The 27,780-nt window shown below is 42.1% G+C and overlaps 2 protein-coding genes and 1 long non-coding RNA gene across 5 annotated transcripts in view; 2 read left to right on the top strand and 1 right to left on the bottom strand.

The window, feature by feature from the left end:
• TMF1 (TATA element modulatory factor 1) overlaps nucleotides 1-15,669 on the top strand; it is a 24,567-nt gene extending 8,898 nt beyond the window's left edge. The window contains exons 3-14 of the mRNA XM_081851919.1: nucleotides 1,744-1,897; nucleotides 3,854-4,020; nucleotides 4,260-4,416; nucleotides 5,205-5,297; nucleotides 6,006-6,162; nucleotides 7,131-7,323; nucleotides 8,304-8,373; nucleotides 8,461-8,553; nucleotides 9,431-9,550; nucleotides 10,297-10,443; nucleotides 11,666-11,791; nucleotides 12,685-15,669. Of these exons, the coding sequence (XP_081708045.1) occupies nucleotides 1,744-1,897; nucleotides 3,854-4,020; nucleotides 4,260-4,416; nucleotides 5,205-5,297; nucleotides 6,006-6,162; nucleotides 7,131-7,323; nucleotides 8,304-8,373; nucleotides 8,461-8,553; nucleotides 9,431-9,550; nucleotides 10,297-10,443; nucleotides 11,666-11,791; nucleotides 12,685-12,828 (1,621 nt within the window). The 3' untranslated portion in view covers nucleotides 12,829-15,669. The remainder of the gene's footprint in view (nucleotides 1-1,743; nucleotides 1,898-3,853; nucleotides 4,021-4,259; nucleotides 4,417-5,204; nucleotides 5,298-6,005; nucleotides 6,163-7,130; nucleotides 7,324-8,303; nucleotides 8,374-8,460; nucleotides 8,554-9,430; nucleotides 9,551-10,296; nucleotides 10,444-11,665; nucleotides 11,792-12,684) is intronic.
• The window catches only part of LOC309337465, a 251,399-nt gene that overhangs the window by 77,088 nt on the left and 146,531 nt on the right, over nucleotides 1-27,780 (bottom strand). The gene's annotated exons all lie outside the window — the stretch shown is intronic.
• The window catches only part of EOGT (EGF domain specific O-linked N-acetylglucosamine transferase), a 29,142-nt gene continuing 20,633 nt past the window's right edge, over nucleotides 19,272-27,780 (top strand). Inside the window, exons 1-6 of one of the 3 annotated variants that reach the window (XM_081853288.1) lie at nucleotides 19,272-19,590; nucleotides 20,673-20,821; nucleotides 23,564-23,788; nucleotides 26,152-26,252; nucleotides 26,825-26,933; nucleotides 27,392-27,486. In XM_081853288.1, the coding sequence (XP_081709414.1) occupies nucleotides 23,579-23,788; nucleotides 26,152-26,252; nucleotides 26,825-26,933; nucleotides 27,392-27,486 (515 nt within the window). In that variant the 5' untranslated portion in view covers nucleotides 19,272-19,590; nucleotides 20,673-20,821; nucleotides 23,564-23,578. The remainder of the gene's footprint in view (nucleotides 19,591-20,672; nucleotides 20,822-23,563; nucleotides 23,789-26,151; nucleotides 26,253-26,824; nucleotides 26,934-27,391; nucleotides 27,487-27,780) is intronic. The other 2 variants (XM_081853286.1, XM_081853287.1) reach the window with 2 other exon arrangements.

The raw sequence follows: 27,780 nt of genomic DNA on the forward strand, positions 1-27,780 counted from the left end.
TTAGTTTCTTAAAAACAGTTCCTGGGAAACTAGCTACATATGTTACTTCAAATGTCTGGTCACTTTAAATTTATTCTAGAAGAAATACTTTTTGACTACAGCCCTTACTGGCAAGGGAAGAATAGATTCCCTCTTCAAACCTATCTTTTCAACAAGCAATTTAGGGTGTGAAAAGTTTAATGGCTTAAGAAAGGGTAAATCTAGGTGTGTGTAACCCTCCATAAAGGTGGAATAGCAAGGCTTTAGGCCTGAGTTACACAAACCAGTTGATGTGCATCTTAGACCTTGACAGCTGCTTCTGAGGTACAGTCCTACCTTGGTTCGCGAACAGAATCCGTTCCGGAAGTCCATTCGACTTCTGAAAACTAAGGCGCAGCTTCCAGTTGGCTGCAGGAGCTTCCTGCACTCAGTCGGAAGCTGTGTCGGACGTTTGGGTTTCAAAAAACGTTCGCAAACTGGAACACTCACTTCCGGGTTTGTGGTGTTCGGGAGCCAAAACGTTTGAGTCACAAAGTGTTCGAGAACCAAGGTACAACTGTACAATGTTAACCCTAGGCTCAGTTGCAACTAAATTTTACTATCATGTTGTTTCTACAAGAGTAATGTTAAAAGGAGAAGCAAGCTTCAATCGTATATTCAGAGAATGTCTGTATTGTTGCCTACTTGAGGCTGGCCTAGCCTAGTGAGACAAACATGACCAGGAAGGAGCAATGGTGAACCTCTGGTTCAGCAGGCCATTCCCCCTACCCTCCTCCTTTGTGGGTGGGAGGACTTCAGCAACGTTTAGTTTCACTTTCAAAACAAGCCAAACTCAGACCACGGTTTAAGAAGATGAATTCGTTAAACGGATCATAGGGTTAAGTTACAATCACTGGTCTGGATGACATAACATGCTAGAATTCAGGGAAACTCAGACGTGAATGCCAAAGTCTTCCTGGCTTCATGACTAGCTAAATCATGGTTTAGCATGATGTGTGAATGCTGCTTATGTGTGCTCTAGAGCATTTGTGGTAGCTTTGGATCCTGCCAATTTTAATATTTATTTTACACAAGGTTTGGTACACTACACCTGTTACCTTTTCATAGGCACCCAGTTGGCTTCTGTGAAACAGAGTGGGGACATAGGGACACAGAATGATCCATTAGGGCTCTTAATGTGTTTTCTGACTATTAGATTAGACAGCAAACACCTCTGCAGATACTGTTGGATTTTTCTTTGCTCATAATGTTTATTTAGGCAAAGGAATAAACTGAGATACCTGCAAATCTTTGGCTAAAAACTTTTAGTATCTCTTATAAATGTATATAATTTTTTTTCAAAAAATTGTCCACTAGTAAGTTTGTTCTTGGTATAAGCTTTTGTGTGCATGCACACTTCTTCAGAGACTTAGTTGCTCTCTAAGGTGCTACCAGACAATTTTTAAATATATATATATATATCAACTGCGGCAGACCAACACTGCTACCTATCTGAATTTATAAATATATGTTACTTCAAGGTTGATGTATAGGGTTTGGGTCTTTAGTCTTACCTGATTATATGTACCCCCATTTCACATGCCAGGGAAATTATATACATGGCTTCAAGTCATTTTTATGATTATAGTCCTCATTTGTGATTAAGCTGGTTTACATGCCCATTCACAGCCCATTTGCCCAAATAATTGGAAGTTAAAGAATCGGAATGTGAAGAGTCATAGTCCTATGTTAAATATGCATTGATCCCCATTCACCAAATCTATCTTTCTTTTCAGGGGAAAAGCTTTCAAAACAACAGTTGCAAAATTCTAACATCATTAAGAAGCTAAGGGCAAAGGAAAAGGAAAGAGAAAAAACAAATACAAAGCAGAATAAAAAGATTACGGAATTAGAAGAAGAGTTACAGCATTTGAAACAGGTTGGGTAAATTTTTAGACATGGCATTGGAAGGGTTTGCATGCCTTTTATCTATGTGTCAATTCACTTATTATTATTTTTTAAAATGTGTAACCTGCCTCTTAAGAATCAAGGAGGCTTCCAACAGGATTTTTTTTTAACCCAGTAAAATATAAAGCCATAGTGGCCAAAGAGCAGCCATATTATTTTCAGAATTTTCTCCAAAAAATGGGGGGGGGGGAAGAATAACTCTGAATCTTATTGTGAAAGCCTGTCAACAGCCTTGTGGTAAAAGCTCTGCTTCTTGCAGCGGATTTAGCAGATGTAGTGAGGACACATGGAGTTGGGACTGTTCCATAGAGCAGTGTTTCCCAACCTTGGGCCTCCAGATGTTTTTGGCCTACAACTCCCATCATCCCTAGCTAGCAAGACCAGTGGTCAGGGATGATGAGAATTGTAGTTCAAAAACAGCTGGAGGCCCAAGGTTGGGAGACACTGCCATAGAGCATAGTTTACCATGTTTCCCTCATGGGAAGAAACAGTATTGGGTATATAAATAAATCTCTCTTTAAGGGTGAGAACCAGCCCCTTGAATTGTGCCTGGAGGAAAACTGATAGCTGTTGCTGGTTTTATTGCTCCTTCTATCTGCTCTTCTAGTTATTCAGTGGTTTCATTTTTTATTTTTTGTTTTGCATTCTTGGAAGCTTTAACTGAAAGGCTGCTTAAAATTTTTAAAATGAATAAATAGAACCAGTTGAATGTGTACTATGAAGAGGCAGAAATTTTGCATTAGTTGAAGCTTTTTTGACAATGGGTGCTAATTACTATGGCTAAGGCAGCGTGCAGGGATGCGGGTGGCGCTGTGGTCTAAACCACAGAGCCTAGGGCTTGCTGATCAGAAGGTTGACAGTTTGAATCCCCACGACAGGGTGACTGTTGCTCGGTCCCAGCTCCTGCCCACCTAGCAGTTTGAAAGCACGTCAAAGTGCAAGTAGATAAATAGGTACCGCTCCGGTGGGAAGGTAAATGGTGTTTCCGTGTGCTGCTTTGGTTCGCCAGAAGTGGCTTATTCATGCTGGCCACATGACCTGGAAGCTGTAAGCCAGCTCCCTCGGCCAATAAAGTGAGATGAGCGCTGCAACCCCAGAGTTGTTCGCAACTGGACCTAAGGTCAGGGGTCCCTTTACCTTTACCTTGAAGGCAGCATGCATCTGAATACCAGTTGCTGAGGTCATGAGTAGGCAAGTGCCATCACACTCGAGTCCTGAAGTGGGCTTCATATGGACATCTGCTTGGCCAATGAGAGAACAGAATTCTCAACTAGATGGGCCTTTTGCCTGATCTAACAAGGTTCTTATGACAATAAACACACATGAAAATTTCATGGGACTGTATCCTATTTTAGCTTTGCACTAGTGAAAGCACCACTGCTAGTGCAAGGCAGGGCCACCATTTTCATCAATCTTCCTCTCACTAACTACAGCCCTCTGTATCGTATCACACATTGTTCCAGAGGGCCCCCAACCCTCAGAAGACACTTTTGGGGTTCACAGAAGGCTGCACTGAGTAAGAGCGGTCAGCAAAACGCAGGGGTCCTGCCTTGTGCCAGCAGAGGTTCTTGTATTATTGCAAAGCCAAAACTGAATACAACCCGTAGACCAGAAATAGACTGATTCATCCATTCTTAACTGCAGCGTGCAATTTGGTAGCAAAGTCCACCAACTTCAACACAGTCACTGCAAATGTGTGCCCATTTCAGATGCCCAAAAGGCGCAGACACATACAATTAGGTTTAACCTTCTTTGTTAGCCTAATGATATTTTCTGTAAATCTTCTGAATCATTTTCCTTTATTGCTTATATTTTTCCTTAGTCTAGCTTTCAATAAAGGTAGCAGCTGTTTTCTATGCAGAGTGATTTTTAAAGCTCTGTAAAGAGAAGTTAAGCAATAGGTTGTGATGCCTTTTCATTGTAACAGGTGTTGGATGGCAAAGAAGAAGTTGAAAAGCAGCACAGGGAGAGCATCAGGCAGCTAAGCAGTGTGGTTGAACGGCAAGAGAAGGATATTACCAGACTCCAGACGGATCTTGAGGAGCTTGAAGAGAAGAACCGAAGTGTGCAGGCAGCTCTTGATAGTGCATACAAGTAAGGCAATGTCCATAAAAATGGAGAAGGACAGATATTTGTTGTGCCTAGAAGACAACATTCTCTTTCAGGTTTCCCCAGTATTTGTATTTTGTTTTCTTAATGGATTTTAAAATACATAAACATAGGATGCTGTTCAACTAAGTTTTACTTAAGAATAGACTTATTAAAAAGAATGGACTTAGTCATGTCCATCCATTTCAATGCATACCTATGTTTAAAATGCATATTTTTCACAGGGAACTTGCAGATCTTCACAGAGCCAATGCTGCGAAAGACTGTGAGGCGCAAGAAGCAGCACTAAGCCATGAACTGAAAGTGAAGGAGCAGCTGGGCTTAGCTCTAGAGAAGGCCCAAGAGGAGGCTCGCCAGCAACAAGAGGCTTTAGCAATTCAGGTCAGTGTTGGGTACAACTAAAGTTTGCAAGTGTTTTTCTTTTGCCAGTTGTATATGTTGTAATGCTTACATGTCATAGCAGTGCAGCCTGAAAACCACGTTATGTGATTCCCAGAAAAATCTAATTCAACACGTACTTGGCATAATTACAAGTAGGAATGAATGAAGCAGAAGGACATGCTTTAAAATTACATAGAAAGCCATTGAATTGCTGCAAATCCTAAGGGGGGAAATTAAAAGGGTATTAGCTTACTTCTCATTTATCATTACTAAGGCACTAGATTTGAAGTGCCGTATTTTTCGCTCTATAAGACACACCCGACCATAAGATGCACCTAGCTTTTAGAGGAGGAAAACAAGAAGAAAAAAATATTCTGAATCAAATGTTGTTGAAAAGTTTTTTTGCGGCTATCCCTAAAGCCAGAACAGCAAGAGGGATTGCTGCACAGCTCTCCCTCTTGCTGTTCTTGCTTCAGCGATAGCTGCGTAGCCTGCATTCGCTCCATAAGATGCACACACATTTCCCCTTTTTAGGAGGGAAAAGGTGCGTCTTATAGAGTGAAAAATACGGTATTTGAAACAGGATGCACTTGCTCTTTGTGCTGTAGCTACAGCATAGTGGTAAAGTAATGATGATGACGACTCCTTAAGCAACCTAATGGTGTTCTGGGTATGATAGTCAGAATTATAGGAGGTGCCAACTGGTGTTGATACATGATAAAACGCCAGTGGAGTGTTAGATCTGCATATTCAATTCAGCATACTGTATTTGTATCCCTGTGTTGCAGGTGACAGACTTGAGAGTGGCCCTGCAACGTGCAGAACAACAAACGGCTAGAAAGGAGGATTATTTGCGCCAGGAAATTAGTGAACTTCAGCAGGTACTCTGGCAGATTGTTCTCTGAGATCTGTCTCTTTTTTGCCTCTTACAAATGCTAGGAAAAAATTGTTTTCTAATTCGCGAACGGCTGACTGTTGATCCTCCTTCCAGTGATCCATAACAGGAAATTTTAAAAGGGAGCACATGGCTACTTTTAATTTGGGCAGAGAGTTAGAAACAGGCATGCTTTATTGAACATTCAAGATTTATCAATCAGTTTGGACTTCTTGGATTTCCAGTTTCAATAACAAGCAGTGTATGACTACTGTATTTAGCAAAGCAACAAATATCTCTGTGGTTTGGACTTGTGCAGAGCCTTGATAGTCTTGCCAGTGGCCAGCAGGTGGGGCTCAGTCCCATAGATAACACCTTCCTCCTTCTAATAACTAGGAGAAGCAATTGTGCAAAATAAGCAAAATAGGTAGATGTTCAATTGTATATTGTAGCTGAGCAGCAAAATCCAACTTTTCATTGTGCGGTTAAATGATTTGTGGCACAGCAAATGGTATACTGCTTAAAGCTTCTGCTGTCTGTAATACCATACTGCTTACTTGCTAACTTTTTTTTTGCAGTACATTAACAAAAACTTTTCAGTAAACGGAGGACGTGGCACAATACTGTATTTGCCTGAATAGGGATAAAGCTTCAGATGGTTCTGTTCATGGTATTTTAGGGCTTAAAGTAGTGCTTACCCAATTTATAATTTCAGAGGCTTCAGGAAGCGGAGACTCGCAACCAGGAGCTGAGTCAAAGTGTTACATCTGCTACAAGGCCCCTGCTCCGACAGATAGAAAACCTGCAAGCAACCTTGGGAGCACAGACCTTGTCATGGGAGAAGTTAGAGAAGAATCTCTCTGATAGGCTTGGTGAGGCAAAAGTTGTTGGTCAGTGGGATTTGGGGGGGGGGGACACACAAGTCTCAAGAACTTCCACGCATAGCACAAAATTAATGGATATGAATGGGAACTCATGATTATGCAGGCACACACAGAGAGAGAATAGGAGATACAGGCATGTATCTGGAATATGTGTTCTGATGGTGCGTCTAATGATTTGCCAGGGATCTACAAAAGCCTATGTGTGACCAGAAAACACTAAAGCACAGTTCCATGTTGTTCTGATTTTGCTTCTCTGGTTACAGCCTCTTCTGCTCCCAACCCAAGCGGGTGGAAAACTAGCCTGACTGGGTATCATTGATCTCCTGTGCAGTCTGTATCTGAATCTGGCTCAGTTTATTCCTCCCCCCCCCCCCAATCTTCCTTAGAATAGGAAAACAACCTAGGCAGTGATCCAGCCAGTGCCTAAAAGGAACCATCTCTGCCTTAAATCCATAGTTCTTTGCATGTAACATACCTAAGAGCCATGTTCAATATACGTTGTTGTTGTTTAGTCGTTTAGTCGTGTCCGACTCTTTGTGACCCCATGGACCAGAGCACGCCAGCCACTCCTGTCTTCCACTGCCTCCCGCAGTTTGGTTCGATATATACATGCATTTAATGTGATAATAGCTTTGGGGGAGAGGTCATAAAGTTACCAGAAGCTACACTCCCCTCCTAAGAACACAAGAAGAGCCTGATGGATCAGACTGATGGCCTATCTAGTCCAGCATCCTGTTCTCACAGTGGCCAACCAGAAGCCTGTGGGAAAGCAGCAAGCAGAACATGAGCACAAGAATGTTCTCCCCTCCTGTGGTTTCTAGCAACTAGTATTCGGAAGTATTGCTGTCTCCAGCTGTGGAGGCAGAGCATAGCCATCCATCATGGCTAGTAGCCATTTATAGCCCTCTCCTCCATAAATTTGTAAATTCTAACTAGTAATGTTCTCTTACTGTTAGGGGAATCTCAGACTGCCTTGGCAGCACAGGCTGAAAGAGAACGTGCTGCTACAGAGGAACTTCTTGCCAATAAAATCCAGCTTTCTTCCACTGAGTCACAAAATAGCCTCCTAAGGCAAGAAAATACCCGCCTTCAAGCACAACTCGAGACAGAGAAAGCCAGGCTTAAGAAACTAGAAAATGAAAACAATCGGTAAGTTGCTTCTAAAGTTTACAACAGTTTCTCTGAAAGCGTACAACATAGTTGAAATAGCTAGGTGGCGTGTAATGAACAATGCTACTTTAAAAATTTAATACTTCTTTAACACTATATTTTATTCTATTTTTTGTGCCACTTGTATGGCCGCTCAGTAATATTGTTTTCTTAGGGTCTCGGATGCTTTCAGGATACATGCATTCTATTGGGAGCATTTTTCCTAATGCCATAGAAAGCAGAAAGAGTGACAACGTATACTGCAGGCATGGGAAACCTGTGGCTTCCCGGATGTCCTTGGACTTGCAGCTGCCATTAGCCGCAGCCAGATTGGCCAAGCACAATGTATATTGTTCTCTTAAAAATGGTTACATTTGTTGTGTGAGTGCTGCTACCAGCATAGTGTGTTTACCAATAAAACCATCTCACCAGCAGTGCAGATAATACAGGTTACTTGGTGATCCCATGTGCAACCAAACTGGCATGCTGGAGTTCATATGGGCCTGTTTTCCTTTTTGCAAGTTCTATATAATCTTGACTGCCAGACACAATACAGTGATATCTCAGTTCTCGAATGAAATCCATTCTGAAAGCCCATTTGGTTTCTGAAATGTTCAAAAACCGAGGCGCAGCTTCCCATTGGTTGCAAGAGCTTTTTGCACTCAGTGGAACCTGCGTCGCACGTTTGGGTTCCGAAAAACATTTGAAAACGGAAGCATTTACTTCTGGGTTTTTGGTGTTCGAGAACCAAAACATATGACAACTGAGGAGTTCGAGAACCGAGGTTCCACTGTAGTAAATCTCTCATGCTACTTCAGTGCATTTATTGCATTTTATTTTTTAAAGTTTTTTTTTATTGAAATAAGTACAAACAAAGCTATACAATAAAAATAGTAGAAGTACAAAAACAGTATGTTTATAATAAGATCCCTCCTCCTATTTACTGAGATTGTACATGTGTTTTCTTCCTCTTGGTGCAGGTATGAAGTCGAGCTGGAAAACCTTAAAGAAGAGTATGTGAAAACTGTTGGAGAGGCAAAGAAAGAAAAGGTTTTGATATATTCTTTGATAATAACATTGCTTTAGCAAATTAGGCTTCTCAGTGAATAAATACATCTTTTTTTTTGTTTTCTGCAGACACTGTTAGCTACTCAGCTGGAAATGGAGAAAATGAAAGTTGAGCAGGAAAAGAAGAAAGCATTTTTTGTACAAGAAACTGCAAGAGAAAAGGTGCTTGTTCATGTTAACCACTTTCCATAGTTCTTGGAGACAAAGCAAGCTTTAAATGAGCACACGAAGCAGTCGTCAGGCAAGATGGTAGCTTTCTGGGATCTCCAATTCTGTGTTTCACTCTTGATATGGCCATACACTATATACAATATAAATTCTGGTTTAGTTGTCTGTAATAACAACACAACTGTTGTTGTTGTTATTTGTATACTACCCTTCATCTAAAGGTCCCAGGGTGGTTCACAATAGAAATTGTCATGGCAGTGGGCCACAACCTCTTATTTTGTACAAGAAACTGAAACAAAAACAAGAAACTATTTTGTACTTCCTTCTGGGACCTTAAGTCACACTGCCCTGAACGTTCCCTTTCCCTTGGGTTTCCCATTAGCCTTCAATCCTGAGAATATTCCCTCATTTTAGTTCGCTCTTGGACACCTTTGGGGGTGCTCCATTTCTTTGTACTTTACTTGAGGATACTGAAGAAGTCTTTATGTTATATATACAATGTAAATTCCTACACTGACAAAAAATAGCAAGCATGCTGCTCTTTCATCAGCAGTGTGTCCGATGCTAACATGACATTAGGGTTTGATTCTGCTCTGTGTGATTACTAAATGAAGTTACTTTGTTTCAAATAATCAGCAAGTTCTGTAGATGATGTGACTTTGGAAGTTGAAGGAGCAGAGTAAGCAGTGCTATCAAGTCCATTTTGTTACTTAATTTATTAAAGTTACAAGTGAATTGCATAACAGGAGATCTTGTGTTTGTCATGTTTTCGTCATCTTCTTAGTGAGTATTTCAGAGTAGGTAAATTCTTTGCACTAATATATATAATATATATAGTTATTCTCTTTGGATATTGTACATTTTCTCTTAGGAGCGTAAATTATACACTTCTTCAACAATGGAAACTGTCTCAAGCACTCCAACTCTGTCACGCTCAAGCTCAATAAGTGGGGTTGATATGGCAGGACTCCAGGCATCCTTTATATCCCAGGTATCGTTCCATGTATCATTTGACCTTTATTTGCTCCTTCAGTGTCTTTTTTTATTAATATCATTGTGCTGTCTTAATTGTTTTCTTGAATCCAGCAAAATCTCACTGCTAAAATGAGAGCAGGTAGTTTGAAGTAGTTTCACCAGTTCATGTGACGCTATAGGGCAACACATAGAAGGTGAAAATATATGCTGGTAATTAGAAAATGAACTTGCTTCTCTTTGCCTTTGTGGTACATTTTGGCTCTCATGAGGAAATTCCACTTTGGACGAAACCTGACTAGAGCTTAACTGACAGGTCTTGGGTATAGCCTTTTATCAATATCAGAAGATGAAATGATTTAAATGTGGTCTTTTTCTTTCTGGAACATTACTTCTACAAACCACTGAATATATATATTTGCTAACAAAAATGGCAAAGACCATTTTTTTAATATATACATGAAATGCTTTCCAAACAGTTCAGTCCTCACAGCAACCCTGTGATGGTGATTAGGATGCAAAATATTGAATGGACAGAGGTTATCACATGAACTTCATGGCTGAGCAGGGTTTTGAATCCACTTCTCCTTGATCCACCATACCAAACTGGCTGTCTTCACTTGTTTTTGCAAGCGCTGTTTAAACATAAAAAAGTTAACATTCTAGTGTCAATCTTGAAAGTTGTATCATTCTTTAGGTACAAAATAATAACTTGCATGCTGTTAAGTATTCAATTCCATGGGTGTATCACAATTTTTATTGCAGGATGACCAACATGATCATTCCTTTGGTTCAGTGTCTACAAGTGGGAACAATCTATACGACGCAATGAGAATGGGAGCAGGCTCAAGCATTATTGAAAACCTACAGTCACAATTGAAATTGCGAGAGGGCGAGATTTCTCACCTACAGGTAACCTGTGTTGACCTGTGTGTCTAAACATAAGTAGGAATAGGTGTTCCATATGTGTGATATACATACTTGATAGACAGATGTGATCAGTTCATTTTTATGGGCTTGTTTTGTCAGAGTTCAGTCTTCAGCCTAATACATCCAGTATTGTCAGTCCATTGAGGGATCCCCCCAGAGCAAATTCTAGAGGGTTCCCCAACCTCCAAAAATGTCAATTTTGGGAGCATATCAGGGCTTGCAGTAGGATGAGAGGAGCCCAGAAAAGTCTTGTGTGACCACAGACACTTTGATTGCTGTTGAACAAATTATAGAAATGGTTCAGAAACATTTTAGTGGGGAGTTACAACACGTGGCGCAGTGAGATAAATACAGTGCAGTGTTTCTCTCCATCTGCTGTGAAATACTGCAGTAACTTGTAGGAAGTAACTACTGTAGGAGGTTAGCTAACATAATAGGTGTTTGTAAGTTCTTCCATTTCTCAGGCTCATGAGCTGCTGTAATACCTTCCAGTTAGCAGAGGGACCAGCGCAGTTTCAATTCTCTTATTTTGTCCTCTGAATGCAAATCCTTGTGTATTGATGCTACATCAGAACAAGAGATGGAACTTCGTAATTTATTGTAGGCACACAATAAATGTATATGCCAGTTATAATTTGAAATCTTGTGTCGGTTTTGCTTTGTAGGAATGGTTTACCTTTATCCCTTCGTTTTATTTATTTAAACAAATATCTTTATTTATTTTGTTTTATACTTCACGCTCAAAGTGGCTGACAACAAAGAAACGGGTGCGTTTCAAACAAACACTACAAAACCAGTTTCACAATAAAATAGCAAAACAGCAACATAGCAACCACTTCATAACAACGTAACAAAACAATAGCAAGAATAATAACACAAAAAACACACAGTAGTATAAAATAAAGCAACATGCAGTATTCAATGGCAAAAATAACAAGGGCGTTTCACAGTTTTACCTTAGTCCTAGAAACATCTGTTCCATGATGTTGCACACAGTCCCTCTTCTGCAGCAGCTTCTTATAAGGCTTTTAAGGGCAAGGGGTGGGGTAGCTGGAAACCCCACTTCCATGCATTATTCCTGTTAATACCAGAATACTTGTAATATGGGATATAAGCTTGCAAGCTGAACACTCCTGGTTACTTTTAATGGAAACAGAATTAGTAACTTGGTAGAATTTTAACTGTCAAATATTTGTTACCTTAGCTGGAAATCGGAAACCTTGAAAGAACTCGTTCGGTAATGGCAGAAGAGCTGGTAAAGCTGACAAATCAAAATGATGACTTAGAAGAAAAAGTGAAGGAGATTCCCAAGCTACGTACACAGCTAAGGGTAGGTAGCTTGTTTCTACGATGAAATCTGAAATGTATTCAGCAGCCTCTGTAATTATGTCCCTGCTGTACGTGTAAAGTGAAATGCTTTATTACAAAGTACTGCGAAAAGCAGTGCTTGCATTCCTAAACATACTAATAAATAATTTTCACTGAACACTACAAGAGTTACTTCTGAGTAAACCAGGTTAGGAACCTGCAGGTAATGCAAAAAATTGCAGTTTCTAGGGTCCTTAATGGGACATGCAACTTTGCACATATTACACCAGTGTTGATTTTGACCTATAAAGGCTTATGTGACTCAGGATTCGAATACCACGCAATGATCTTTTGAGGCCCTTCTCTATGTGCCTTCTATGAAGGAGGATGGCAATGCATGAATTGGCCTTTTTGGTGGCTTCCCATCTGCAGAATGCTCTCCCTGGTGTCGTCATTAACAGCTTTGGACACCAGGCTAAGGCTATCCTGTTTTACCAGATTTTGGGTGGTTAATTTTGGATCATACCTTTGTATGATTCTTGCCTCTGTTGTGGTGCTCATCTTTTAGCGGGCTGGACTTTGATAGTACTGCTGGATGAACTTAGGGGAGCGGGTGAATGAACACTTCAATAAATTTTGTTTGCTTTATTTTGCTTCTTGCCAAAACTGATTTTAGCTGTTTGTGTATTTTATGTTGTTGAAAGTTGCCTTGAGACTTTTTTGTGTGTTTGTGAAGCGGCGAATAAATGCAGTAGCTGTGTGTGGTTGGTATTGTTTTGGCTACATAAAGATTGGCACTCAAGAGAATTGACTTTTCTTTTAGTATATTCTATCTTGACATTCTAAAAAGTGTCTTAACAGCTCTTTTATAAATGTGGAAAGCAAGTCATCAATTATTGGGCTGTGTTGTTTCAGGATTTGGATCAGAGGTACAATACCATTCTCCAGATGTATGGTGAGAAAGCAGAGGAAGCAGAAGAACTGAGGTTGGACCTTGAAGATGTGAAAAATATGTACAAGACTCAGATTGATGAACTTCTAAAACAAAGGCATAGTTAATTATTGCTGAGGTTGCAGCTTGCAAACGACGTTGCATTAAACTGTAGAAATGTTTATGTAAATGCAGATGAGTTGTAAAGAATTTGTACTATAGGATGATTATACTATAGAGGATTCGTATGTTGGCAAGAATGTTATGCTTTTGTGATGGCCAACTGTCATCAATTAAATTATTTGTTAATATTTAAATTTTTATATCCATAGCTGAATGTTAATTAAAAGGCAGACCATCTTGTTGTCAATATAGTAAGTTGCAAATTAGTTTGCATAATGCTGATCATTCAGCAGCAGGAGCTTTTTAATTGCAGTTGCCTCACGGGGATGTAGCTGAATAATTTCACTGAGAGTTTTTCATGGATATCCTAATGCTGATTCGTTTCTATCAAAATTAATATTTGGCGGAAAAAATATATTGATTTTTAAAATATAAATACCGATAGCAAATAATTGCTATCTGAAATACAAGGCTTAGAATGCCTTTTAAGACTTTTTTAAAACAACCACCACCACCAATTAATAATTGGATTTATACTGTAGTGTCCTAACCAGGGTACTGGTGCCCACAAAGCTAGAGAACTGCCTTTGCAGCCAACAATACAGGGTGACATTTAAAGTCTCAAAATCGGTATTGTATGGTAATAGCAACCAAGCTCCCTCCTATACAATAGAAAACAATTCTACTGTTATTTAAATGTTTGGCTGCATTCCAAAGCATAATCAACTGCCACATAGAAGTGGGCTGCCTAGCAGCTTCAATGGCTTTTAACTGTAGCAAAAGAAAAGAAGCAACATTTGCCTAAAAATCAGTAGTACTCTGGGGGATGAAAAGGAGCGTGGTGTTTAAAAATTTACATGTTGAAATGGTTGCACCTCTTCCTGTCATAGCCTAATTCTCACCATGTGTGTGAGTGCACTTTATTTTCAGAAGTGAATAAACTTGTTCCAGATGTTTCAAATGAATTCCAGTAGTTTAGAAACTATCTTTAGAAGGTGTTTGACAGAATATAAAAAAAAGGAATAGCATCTTGAGTTGCCTTCCCAACTATTTAGCCTAAGCGAGACAGAAAACTCCCTAGTATCAGCCACATTCATATTTACATTATTGTGCTTTCTTAAAGTCATACTTTGTATGGCAGTTATAAAGGGCCATTTCTGTTAAACTGACCTTAGGCTGTTTAAATGTTCAGGAAAAAATGTGGCATTGCTGCATTTCTTTAGGATTTAAAAAGGTTTCCTCACAGGAATTGGAATTTTCATAGCTGAATTTACATGAAATTTTTAGTGTGATAAATAGATAAAATTTACACATCCTGTCATGTTGGTATACAAGACCTATTTTTCCTAAACCAATTATCTACAGAGCTTTCATCAAGCATAAGGTGCGTGGAAATTCTAAGATTTTATTTGATACTTTGACATTGTATCAACCACTTACCCTTAATTGCTTACCTTTGGCCCATGTCTATTTGGAAATCATGTGCTATAATCTCCCGAGATCATACCACCATGTAATAGGAAATGGGAGTCTTATACTGTTGGTCTGCCTGAGGAAAGCTAGTGTGTCAGGGAGAGAGCTACTACTGTAGGCTTTCCCCTGACATATTAGGATTCTTCCTGATCCACTAATTTTCTGTGTGCAGGATTTCTTTTTCTGTTACTTGGCGGAACATTTAATGAAGCAGTTCCTCACCTATATTCTGAACTGCTACATTATCAGGAGGATTGTATCACTTTAATCTAATGATGGATATTTAAAGCATGCAATAATCTTCCTGACTAATTTAAGGTCTAGTGTGAGAATTCTTTGATTCAAAAAGAGGTTTGCATAATAGTTGATACTTACACAAAACAAGCAAATGATGGCTGCTGACAGCAGAACTTACCAAGTGTTATTTTCCAAGAAGGCACTGCATTTTAGTACTTAAAGCCAATGCAAAATACAAATTGGAATGCTCCTGAAAACTCAATTTAAGACCCGAGAAACTTAAGTGCACGCTACTTTCATAATTTATATTTGGAATAAATTATCTCTGCATTTGAACTGGAGAATACAACCCCTGACTAGAACTTAGGTGTTTGCACTGGGAACGAAAAAGCTTAAGTCTTGCACCCAAAATTTTGCATCTTTTAGACCCCTTACTCACATGCTGTCTCTTCATGTTTAATGCAAGTATTGGTTATGTAGCCCATGTTCCACCATAAAACCTACAGACTTCCTTGTTCCTTTGCAGCCCTTTATCAATTTACCAACTAATGACAATTGGAAAGTGGGGGGGAAATACTTTTTGCAAGTGAGGTCTGTGAAATTTAGGCTCTCAAACTCTTGAAACTCATATGCAGTTTTCAAAAGCAAACAGACACTGGACATTTGTTTGCTCAGGACTTCTGGAAGCGCACCTGTATATTTCCCCTTCCTAATCTGCCAACATGCAAGAACTCTGTAAGCAGACGTGTGTGACTGTATTCATGTAAGTGAGAGCAGTGGGCTTCACAATGTTGGTGTGGAAAGCAATACTGCAAGAGAGAATTCCCTAGTAGACTGCAGGAGACCTTGGCTTCTCAATGCATTGCTAGGCCCTCTTAATACTTTGTGGGAGTAAGTTAAGATCTCTAGTTAATAACTGGAAGAACGGTGCCGATATATATCTCAGTTGTTTAAATCTTCATTTCAGCTGTGTTAATATGGTTTGCCCTCTTAAGAATTGTTACATTTTTATAAAGGGCTGTAAAGTAGTTTAAATAAAGTATGTAGATGAATAATGTCACGGGAGTTAAGCTGTTAATGTAATGTAAATAATTTAAATATGTTTGACTCTTGGCCTGAGTAAAGTATTTGAGTTACCAGTGTTTTATATTTTTCTTAAATACAAAAATGCATCCTGATGGTTGAGATGTTGATAATAACAGCTTCCAAACAAAGAAGCAGTGGCAAAACGTAAAGTGAGTTCATCGCCTTGCGAGCCAATTTGCTGAGGGCTTCACCCAGCAGTGAGGATGTGACGTAATACATGAACACAGGTTTGCCCATATTAGAGCCAGACCTTGTTGGCACCTGCCTGTCTTGAGAGACAATGGAGTGCACCTCCGGGGGTGAAGTGAAACCGCCGTGTTAGCAGCACCAAAGTGATCTCCCTGGGCTGAAAACCTGAGCAGTATGTATGGAGGTCCTGGGCTGCCCAGACAACAAGAAGCCCCACCCCCCAGTCTTGCTGATGTGATCCAAAGGAAAGCAAAGAAATATGTTTGGCACCTGCTTGGCTGCAGGAGTTGCCGGAAGCAAGGGCAATCGGCATGAGGGGAAGGCAGCGCCTCGCAATCGGCTGCCCTGGTCTCCCTCACGGTGAGGGAAGACGGCTCAGATCAGCAGCGTTATCAGCTGAGATCATCGTGCAATATCGGAGGTGCCATGAAATTGGCTGCCCTGCTTCACCCTCACCCCCCTGCATGAGGAGCGATATATTGCTACATATTGCTGGGTCAATACCGTTATCATGGTGTGATTTCAAAGCCGATTTTGGTCAATATATTGAAAAATAACAGCACTAAAATAGACCATAAAATTTGTACAAAAATGACAAAAATTAGTTGAGGCAAGGGATGGAGCTGTGGACCCCCGGGTACATTCTGCAGACCCCTACACCAGTGTGGTGTAGTGGTTAAGTGCGACAGACGCATGTCTCCACTCCTCCACATGCAGCTGCTGGGTGACCTTGGGCTAGTCACACTTCTCTGAAGTCTCTCAGCCCCACTCGCCTCACAGAGTGTTTGTTGTGGGGGGGGGGGAGGGAAAGGAGAATGTTAGCTGCTTTGAGACTCCTTCGGGTAGTGATAAAGCGGGATATCAAATCCAAACTCCTCTTCTTCTAATTGGGAACTACTGCTCTAGACCAAAATAGTTGGGGACCCTGGACCTACACTCACTGGAAGGAGATCTCAGACATGTTTTTCCCTGATATTCCTGGAGGTGCCAGGGATTGAACATGGGACAAGGTGCATGCAAAGTGCATGCTCTACAACTGAGCTATAGCCCCTAATGTATTGCATGCAATCGGGTGGAAGGTCTTAAAGGCACATAAAAGTAATGAAAGCCATTTCTGTGTTATACTCTTAAAAACAAATAGACTTCACTTCATTCACTCTCAGAAGTGCATATATCTCCCAGAATATATTGTTAATAGGCTTTTGCAGTTATTTTACCTTGTTTACAAAACTCCAAGCAGGAGCACAAGTGATTGCTTTGCTACTACAATATAGCTCTTCCTGGGAAACATCAGATGACATTTACATTTTTGACATGCATTTTAAGATTAGGAAAACGTGTCTAGTAAACAATTACAGCCGTACTACATTCTTAATGTACCGTAGTTGCAAAACACCAGAATCTTGTTTTGAAAGATCACAAATTTCCTACGGTGCAATTTTTAATCTTTAGTTTAAAGATTATAGTGTTTAGCTGAAGCAGAAACAAGGAAATGGGTTCAAGACTTTGAGGAAAGAGAACAATGTGTTTGGACTGGTTTCACTTCCTAGCATTGGAAGGAAAAGAGGTTTTCCTGTGCTTGCAGAAACAGCAATATGCTGAAAGCCTTGTCAACAGGCTTTGTCTTGATTAATAGGTTTCCCACCAAGAATTTTCTATATGCATTTTGAAGAGAATTTTTTTTGCTTTTGGTACAAAGGGAGCCATAATTATAAGTGAACCTTTATGACTCAGCATCACTACAATTTTTAAAATGTGTTTAGAAATAATGCCCATTATGTTAATGAACATAACTGTAAAATAAATATTTAAACCCTAGTTTCCCAGGTTCTGGCACAACACTTTGAATCACACTGTGTTTGATTGTCTCATTTTACAGCTATCACTTCTCTGTTTCCCAGTACTGTGGCGCTGTTAAAATTACTGGTACAAGCAAGCACGGTGCTGATAACACCAAGGTTGCAGGTTTGGTCCCCTTATAGGACAGCTGCATATTCCTGCATTGCAGGGGGTTGGACTACATGATCCTTAGGATCCCTCCCAACTGTACAATTCTATGAAGCCAATGTTTTAATTTGCAAAAAGGCTTGTTTCAAGATCCCCAAATGCAATGGGCTAATAGACTCGATGTCCTACACCAGTAACTTCTTTCTTGCATCTCCTTCCCTCTTTTTTGTATCAGCCTTCTCAGAAGCAACAGTTCAGTGAAACTCCCAAAGGTAACATACGTTTCGACTTGAGGCGAAGGAAAGACACAAAGACCCTACTTTGGTGGAATCTACACACACATGACGCGGGTGGCGCTGTGGGTTAAACCACAGAGCTTAGGACTTGCCGATCGGAAGGTCGGCAGTTCAAATCGCCGCGACGGGGTGAGCTCCCGTTGCTCGGTCCCTGCTCCTGCCAACCTAGCAGTTCGAAAGCATGTCAGTCCAAGTAGATAAATAGGTACTGCTCCGGTGGGAAGGTAAATGGTGTTTCCGTGTTCTGTCCTGTTTGCCAGAAGTGGCTTAGTCATGCTGGCCACATGACCCGGAAGTTGTACGCCGGCTCCCTTGGCCAATAAAGCAAGGTGAGTGCCGAAACCCCAGTCGGCCATGACTGGACCTAATGGTCAGGGGTCCCTTTACCTTTACACACACATTTTTAGAAAACGCTTTTTAAAAGAAGTTTTGAAAAAGGCATTGGATTTTGCATAGCTCACTCTCGCCTTCTCGTGTCACATTTGGATACAGTATTGCACTTTACAACACATTTAAAAAGTCGTCTTGGCAGCTGTGTAGCTGAGGACTTTGTGTGGCATTAATTTTGGTTGAAGAGATCTAGACCTGGAGATCTAGATTACCCTCTGCCGGGTAATGGTTTGACTGATCGAGATTCAAGGCTATATGTATATGCAGTGGCATAGCGTGGGTTGTCAGCACCCGGGGCAAGGCAAGTAATTTGCGCCCCCTAACCCGTGGATTTGCGCCCCCTAACCCGTGGATTTGCGCCCCCTAACCTGTGGATTTGCCCTAACCCCAGATGTTGCGCCCGGTGCGGCCGGCCCCCCCTGCACCCCCCACGCTACGCCACTGTGTATATGTATATATGTATTTATATAGCTTTGAATTTATATTGCTCTGAATCTCGATGCCAGGCGCGCCTTGAGTCAGGAGGACCCCTTTCGCGAGCCGAAAGCGGCTGCTTTCCCGCCCCCTGCGACCAATTCAGGGGTGGATGGGACAGGTGGGTGCTCTGGGCCCCCGGGAACTGTAGCACCCTCGCTAGTCTGCTCCCTTCGCCTCCCAGGCTGTCCGCGAGAGGCGCCTTGGTCCCCACCTGGCTCTTCTCCTCGCCTTGGTCGTCTCCAAAAGGTGGCGCAGGCGGCGGCGCGCTCCGGGCCTGGCGCCAAGCCGCTGGGTTTCCGGAGGGCCGAGCCTGCGCCTTGTGGTGGCCCCTCCTTCCTTCCTTCCCTCCCTCCCTCCCTCCCTCCTCCGCTGGCCGCCGTCGCTTCGCGCTCCCCCTTCGGCGCCGGTGGAGGGGAGCTCCACACAGGCGCGGCAGCGGCGGCGGCTTTGGCACCGGCTCCCGGGAGGCACAAGCTGCGAGGCGGCGCGCAGGCCTGGGTCGGAGAGCGCGCCACGCCGCGCCTGGCTTCGCTTCGGGGCGTCTCCGGGGCTGGAGGTGCAACGAGGACGGGGCTCCCTGGCGCGCCGTCTCCTCGCGTCGGTTTGGAGTTTTCCTCGGGCAGCAGGCATAAGAGTTTCTGGTTTCTCTCTCCCCGTCCCACCCCCTTTTTTGTGAGTGTGGCTTTCTTCCCTCCTTTCTTGAGTGCAGGTGCCGCCTCTCTGCAAATTCCATCTCTGGAGAGAGAACCGGGCGGGTGGAAGATGGGGCGAGGGTTTAGCTCAGGGCTATCCTATCGCGCATGGATCGAGCTGGGAGCAAATCCCATTGAGCTCCGCTCTTTATAGTCCAGCGGCCCAAATGAAAGACCGCCCCGGCACTTTTCTCCAAATGACTTCTTTTCCCTTGCAGCCTGAAGGTCTGGGGCTGCCTTTGCAGGCTTTTCAGCACAACCCCTTCCTCTGTCCTCCACATTTTGGGCGACAGCTCCCATCATCCCTGATCATTGGCTATGCTGGCTGGGGTGGGGCTGGTTGGAGTTGTAGTCCCAATATCTGGAAGACCCTCGGTTGGCTCCCTTGCTTTTTCCATGCTGCAGCTAAGCCTAAATCAGTGAAGCAACTGTGTCTGCTTGTCGCTGCCTTCATTTCCCTTCCCTTCCTCTGTTGTCTTCAGGTCCTTATATTTTGTAGGTCTTCCTCTCTCCCTGTTCCATATCTCTGACTGCCTAATGTTTCCGCTTGGATACTTCAACATTATTGCTATCCTTCTTGTTTGCATGGCACAGTGCAAGAGATTCCTGAAACTGGGGAGCCTTTAGTCCAAAATTTGAAACAAGGAAGGAAGCAGGCAGGAGCAGTACATTTGATTGTTTAAGTTTCATGTGTTTATTCTTGGCCAAAGGATTCCTAACTATGTTAAGGCATGGGAACTAAGGGAATGCGCCAAAGACTTTGTGGGAAAAAGGTGTGTTTTGAAGAGGGGTATGAATGAACTAAGAGAGGGGTCAGTACACAGGTATTCTGGGATCCAAGCAATAAGAGGCAGCAAGAGGAAAAAAGTCAGGCTGTGGAACCTGCGGCTCTTTATGTGCAGACCATATTTACTAGATCCAGTTTATTCTAGGGTGTTGGGTGAAAGATTCCTGCATTGCAGAAGGTTGGACTTAGATGACCATCATGGTCTCTTCCAACTCTGTGATTCTATGATTCCATATTCTGTATATGCTCAGAAACACTTTTCTTTATTGTTACAGGTATGAATCCTGGCACTGAAAAACATTGTGGCAATGAGCCCTGGTGCAAATTAAGTCCTGTTTGAAAGCTCTGCAGCAGGCAGGGAGGCTGACAGCATCTCTCTCTCTACCTTCCCATTCCTAAGGACCCAGAGCCATTAACCACAGAGGTAAGGTTTGTCAGGTGTCTTCCAGCATAAATGGACATAGATATCAAAATCCAAGAAGATACGGAGTTGCTGTACTTTATTATGTTTTTCGTGGAGACAGAATATAATGCTAACCCTTTAGCGAAGTTTTGCATTCATAAAACTTTCAGGAAAAGGAAGTTCGGTTTCAAAAAGCTCAAAAATGTCCAGATTATGGTGGAGAGAATTGCGTTAGGCATTGCAGTCAATAATAAACGGTATGCATTGAAGTCAATATATACTTTACTCCAGAAACTACTTGTGTGGTCCTTTTTCTTCCTCTTAGTACATTTACAATGTATTAGTGGGCCATAGACACTTTTTTTGGATGAATAGCTGTGACCAACTGGTATGTATTAATTTGGAAAGGAAAAGAGCGTGCTCTGAAGTTTTTAGCACGGGAAAGGCATAACTGAATACGCACTCTTCTTTAAGAGCAGAGGAATTTTCAACTGCATGCTAGTGTTTCTGTCAAGGCACTAATCTCATTGTGCAATGGCGAGATGGGTAAGATTATCCACATGATCTCCTGAGTGTCCTCTCCATCACGGTGGAGCTGCAGACACTGAAACAGGTCAGCCAGTAGCTAGAGCACAGAGCTTGGAAATCTCACAGTGAGAGATGAACGGATTGAACGGAGGTGCAAGTGAATAATTGTACTACGTGGCAGTGGCCAAGAGAGCCCAAGTAACTGTCCAGCTGAGCTTTTTGGGGTTGTGAAAGGGTTGTTCGGTTTGAACTTGTCTTCAGATACAGTCATACCTCATGTTATGTCCGCTTCATGTTACGTTCTTTCAGGTTACGTCCTGCGGCTACTCGGAAGTACCGGAAAGGGTTACTTCCGGGTTTTGTTGCTCGCGCATGCGCAGAAGCGCAAAATGACATCATGTGCAGAAGCGGCGAATCGCAACCCGCATGTGTGCAGATGCACCGCTGCGGGTTGCGTTCTTTTCACGTTGCAAACGGGCCTCCGGATTGGATCCCGTTTGCAACCAGAGGTATCACTGTATGTATAGGGCGGTACCCTTGACCTAAGTTGTTGGGGACTTTGTGCCATAGTACAAGAACCCTAAGAATCATAGCATCATAGAGTTGGAAGGGGCCCCAAGGGCAACGTGTCCAACCCTCTGCAATGCAGGAATCTCAGCTAAAGGACCCATGACAGATGACCATCCCACCTCTGCTTAAAAGCCTCCTAGGAAGGAGAGTCCACCACCTCCCGAGGGAGACTGTTCCACTGTCAAACAGCTCTTACCTTCAGAAAGTTCTTCCCGATTTTTAGTTGGAGTCTCCTTTCTTGTAACTGGAAGCCATTGGAACGAGTCCTTCTCCCCCCCCCCCCTCGGAGCAGGAGGAAACAAGCCCTTAAGATATTAGAAGATGGCTATCATATTTCTTCTCAGTCTCCTCTTCGCTAGGCTAAACACACCCAACTCCTTCAACCGTTCCTCATAAGGCTTGAGTTCCAGACCCTTGATCATATGCACACATTCCAACTTGTTAATATCCTTCTTAAATCATGGCACCCAGAACGGGACACAGTACTCCAGGTGTGGTCTGTCCAAGTCAGAACAAAATGGTACAAGCGGCGACCATTTTAGGCATGTCCAATTGATGCTCATCTGCTGACACATGGGCCCTTTTTGACCCAGAAGACAGAGGAATGGGGGCAGGGTAGAGGTGTAATGGGGTGTATCAGGCTTATGCATTGACACACGCGGGGACCAGGAATGGAATCCCTGCTCAAAATGGCACATTGTCTGTACTATTATTTCCCTTGATCTGGACACCATGCTTCTGTTGATGCAGCCTAGATTAGCATTGCCTTCAACCTGGCCCAGTAGAAAAAGGTGATCATCCATGTGGATGATCATCTTTATGGCTTTACGTTTCCATATTAAATTCCCACTTTTTCTTACATGTTGCTTTAGCTATGGTATGATTATGTTCCCATTTACAGTGGTACCTCGGGTTAAGTACTTAATTTGTTCCAGAGGTCCGTACTTAACCTGAAACTGTTCTTAACCTGAAGCACCACTTTAGTTAATGGGGCCTCCTCCTGCTGCTGCGCCGCCAGAGCACAATTTCTGTTCTCATCCTGAAGCAAAGTTCTTCATTTGAAGCACTATTTCTGGGTTAGCGGAGTCTGTAACCTGAAGCGTATGTAACCTGAAGCGTATGTAACCCGAGGTACCACTGTATTTGCATACACGAGAAACATTTCAAAAACTACTGGGGCAGTGGAAAGTTGTTTCAAACTGCCTCTCACCCTTTGACTTTTAAGAGGTTCTCAGGGACAGAATTTGAACCATGAAAGCACTAAGCACAAAATCCCATGAACTCCACATACACAAAAGGCAATGTGGCTATCTGATCAGGCATTTTCTGCCCCCCGTTTGTTTTGGTTTCCATTCTTTTCTTGGATGCAGAGGAAGCAAATCCCTCGAGAGTCCTGCATGGTTTCCTGACTTGAGTTCCCAGGGATCTCTTGGGAACAAGAGTTTGCCTTCGCCTAGTGGCTCCCCAACTGCAACAGCGATAAATGCTATATGAACACATGTTTGTGCCAAGAGGAGAGTCTTTCTTGCCAAGAGATCTATAGCTGCATGCTTTTAAAAAAACAAACACACATACACAGACTTTAGGTTTATGGTTGAATAGAATCAATTAACTGAAGTCGTAGGTATGCCATTCTTAAACCGTTTTTCTGTGTGTTTGCTTTAGGTTTTCCAGATTGCCATGTTAATGCTGCTTGCATTTGGAGTCCTACTTCAAGAAATCTTGGCCAGGACCCAAGGTGAAAGTCTTACTGATGGCAGCAACATTCCACGAGTGCCATTGTATAGCTATGGAAACATCAACTTGCCTGAAGAACATATCCCATACTTTTTGCACAATAACCAGCCCTTTGCCACAGCCTGCAAGAACAATCTTCATTGCCCATATAAAGTAAATACTCCTCTTTTTTTTTTTTTTAAACTGGAGCCTAATGCCGATTTGTGTTCTTAGAATCAAAGAGGTTGAAGGTGATGATAACTGGCTTCTTTTCCAGAAACCATGATGGTGATGATTCCAGACCCCATGTTAGGTCACTGCCTTTGTTGGGCTATCCAAAATGTCACAGAATAGTGTGCAAGCTTTCAAGTTCTCCATAACACTTGATCAGGCTTGGTGTTAAAAAAATGTAAGGGTACCAGAATAGGGCGTGGGAAGAGAAAGAAATACATTTGACGGGTGCCCAAGCTATCTGTGTCTGCATCTGGTAAGAATATTAGGATGGAGTGTGCAGGGAGGTAGCATCAGTCCGAGCCAATGATCAGGGTTGACATCTGGAGGGCACCAGGTTGGGAAAGGCTGCTTTAGAGCCTTTAATCTGATAGGTGCTTAAATGTGTGTTTAATTTCCTCTATATTCTCTTTGGCTGCTGCTAACAATATACTTGTTTATCCAAGCCTACCCAGATACATAGGGATGCGGACGGCGCTGTGCGTTAAACCACAGAGCCCAGGACTTGCCGGTCAGAAGGTCGGCAGTTCGAATCCCCATGATGGGGTGAGGTCCCGTTGCTCGGTCCCTGCTCCTGCCAACCTAGCAGTTCGAAAGCACGTCAAAGTGCAAGTAGATAAATAGGTACCACTCTGGCAGGAAGGTAAATGGCGTTTCTGTGCGCTGCTCTGGTTTGCCAGAAGCGGCTTAGTCATGCTGGCCACATGACCCGGAAGCTGTACACCGGCTCCCTTGGCCAATAAAGCAAGATGAGTGCAACAACTCCAGAGTCAGTCACGACTGGACCTAATAGTCAAGGGTCCCTTTACCTTTACCTTTTACCCAGATACATAGAATGCTGGTGTGTTTTTAATTTATTGCTGGTTTTAACTTTTAGAACGCCTTGATTGCTTTTACTGACAATCTTAACTTTTTTTAAAAAATAGTCTTTATTGATTTAAATCACACACATATACAAAATATTTGCGAAGGATTTACAATCTCATATTGCAATTATATAAGATCATTTTGTACCAACCATACAATATTAGCAGAACTCGAGTGATACCTGTAAATAAAACGCATAAGAAATATTACTTTTGGAGTAAATAGGAACAATACTCAAGAATATGAAACTGTGCAACAAAAAGAAGGACAGTACAGTGGTGCCCCACAAGACGAATGCCTCACTAGATGAAAAATGCTCAAGACGAAAGGGTTTTTCGTTTCTTGAGTTGCTTCGCAAGATGAATTTCCCTATGGGCTTGCTTCGCAAGACGAAAACGTCTTGCGGGTTTGCTTCCTTTTTCTTAAAGCCGTTAATACCCGGGGAATCCGCGCTCCGCAAGACGAAAAAAAACGCAAGATGAAGCAACTCGCGGAACGAAGTAATTTCGTCTTGTGAGGCACCACTGTATAAACAGTACAATGAGAATGATTGTAAGACTCGTTTTGTCAGAAGTCTTTTTATTTAAGTGTTTATTAAGATGTTAATAGGAAGATTATGTACAGTGGTACCTCGGGTTAGGTACTTAATTCGTTCCGGAGGTCCGTTCTTAACCTGAAACTGTTCTTAACCTGAAGCACCACTTTAGCTAATGGGGCCTCCTGCTGCCGCTGCACTGCCGGAGCACGATTTCTGTTCTCATCCTGAAGCAAAGTTCTTAACCTGAAGCACTATTTCTGGGTTAGCAGAGAAGCGTATGTAACCTGAAGCATATGTAACCTGAGGTACCACCATATCTAAATTTGTTTCTGTTCTCTTCTTTTCTCCTTCTGCAATTTCTTCTCATTTTTCTTTCTCAGTTGTTTTTCTTTCTTGACAATCTTAACTATTTTATTTCTATTTTCGTAAACTGCTTTGAGGTTTCCTACAGTCAAGCAGTATACAGTGGTACCTCAGGTTACATATGCTTCAGGTTATATACGCTTCAGGTTACAGACTCCACTAACCCAGAAATAGTGCTTCAGATTAAGAACTTTCCTTCAGGATGAGAACAGAAATCGTGCTCTGGCGGCGCGGCAGCAGCAGGAGGCCCCATTAGCTAAAGTGGTACCTCAGGTTAAGAACAGTTTCAGGTTAAGTACGGACCTCCGTAACGAATTAAGTACTTAACCCGAGGTACCACTGTATAGATTTTATGAAATAAACACCTTGATTGACTTATAGTGTGTCCATGTGTAGAACTGGAAGTAGGCTTAAATCTTTAGAGGTAAAAAGTACATGCAGGTTATTGGTAGATCACACGTGCATTTTTGCAAGTTTGCTTGTTCGGCAACATGGCACCAACATCCAAAGCAAAGTTGGCATTTTCCTGTGTTTCCAGAAATACTTGAAGAAATTGAAAGCCTGTTGGGGTTATGAGAAATCATGCAAGCCTGAAAACCGTTTTGGATATCCGAGATGTGATTATGCTGAGATTGGATGGTAAGCGTACATTCCATGCCCCCGTGCCTCCTGCAAACTCTGGCCCAGGCCAACACTCAGTTCCATATAGAGACCTTCTGCTAGTATTTATTTATTTTGGACCCAAAGCCTCCCAATTTATATGTTGCCATTTGTTTTTCCAGAGCCACAGGTTCTGATAACATATACCAGGGATATAGTAGGGCAACATTTTAATTAATATATAGAGATAGATGGACAGATATAGATATAGATATGCATATGGGGTCATGAAGAGTCGGACGTGACTAAATGACTGATCAACAACAAATATATATATGTGCATAATAGTTCTAACATCTCCACTACTGATCTATTCCCATCCCAAATGCTAAGTAGGCCCCCCTGTGCCTTCTTGCAGATCAGTTAAGTGGTACCCTTTTTGTGCATAGGCAGAATACGTTGAAGCTCGCTCTTGTTCATTATTACACTCAGTAAACCTAGCTTATAAGGTTGTGCAGCAGCATTTATTAACCCATAGACTGGGTTTATTCCCATAGTTAAAGCTTGATGTTTTCTCAAATGGACACACTTGCATTATTTCACCATGTAAGGGCTAACACCATTGAGGAGGCCCAGCATGTATTCTGGAAGCAAGCTGACTTTGGTTATGTTAAGGAGAGGATGAATGAAGTGAAGACTCACTGCAGACCTCAGGCAATGGTAAGCATGCTTGTACACATTCAGAGAAAATTGTTTCCTGATGCTATGCTCCACTCCCCCCCCCCCAATTCTTCATATATATATATACAGTGGTGCCCCGCAAGACGAACGCCTCGCAAGACGGAAAACCCGCTAGACGAAAGGGTTTTCCGTTTTGGAGGCGCTTCGCGAAACAAATTTCCCTATGGGCTTGCTTTGCAAGACGAAAATGTCTTGCGAGTTTTTCCGACTCCCCCCCCCTTTTTCTAAGCCGCTTATCAGCTGATCCGCTAAGCCAATAAGCCGCTAAAAGCCGCTAAGCCGTCAATGGGCTTGCTTCTCAAGACGAAAAAACCGCTAGACGAAGAGAATCGTGGAACGGATTCATTTCGTCTTGCGAGGCACCACTGTGTGTGTGTGTGTGTGTATATATATATATATATATATATATATATGTTGCTTTCGTCATTTTCTTATAGGGAGATTCTTCACTTCAATGTTCTCGTTACCTCCAGTATTGCAGAGCAACAAATCTATACATTGATTTAAGAAACCCCAAAAGAAACCATGAGAGGTACGTACCTTACTTACATTTCAGCAGGAGAAACAGACGCACTAAATATCCCTATTAACCAATTCTGCTCATCTATAAAAGACTTCTATTTTTTTAAATACTTCTCCAATAGTCATTAACAGATATATGCCAGGACTCAGAAATATGCATAGGTTTAATCATCCAAGAATGATGTCTAGAAATCTCTTCTTCTTTTTTACTTTTTAAATAATCATTTGCTGGCCCTCATGATTGTAGAACAGATATGGGGAACCTTGGGCTCTCCAGGTGTTGCTGAACTACAGTGCTATAGCA

Source organism: Podarcis erhardii (assembly GCF_964252035.2).
Source record: "Podarcis erhardii genome assembly, chromosome: 2".
NCBI classification, from domain to species: Eukaryota; Metazoa; Chordata; class Lepidosauria; order Squamata; family Lacertidae; genus Podarcis; species Podarcis erhardii.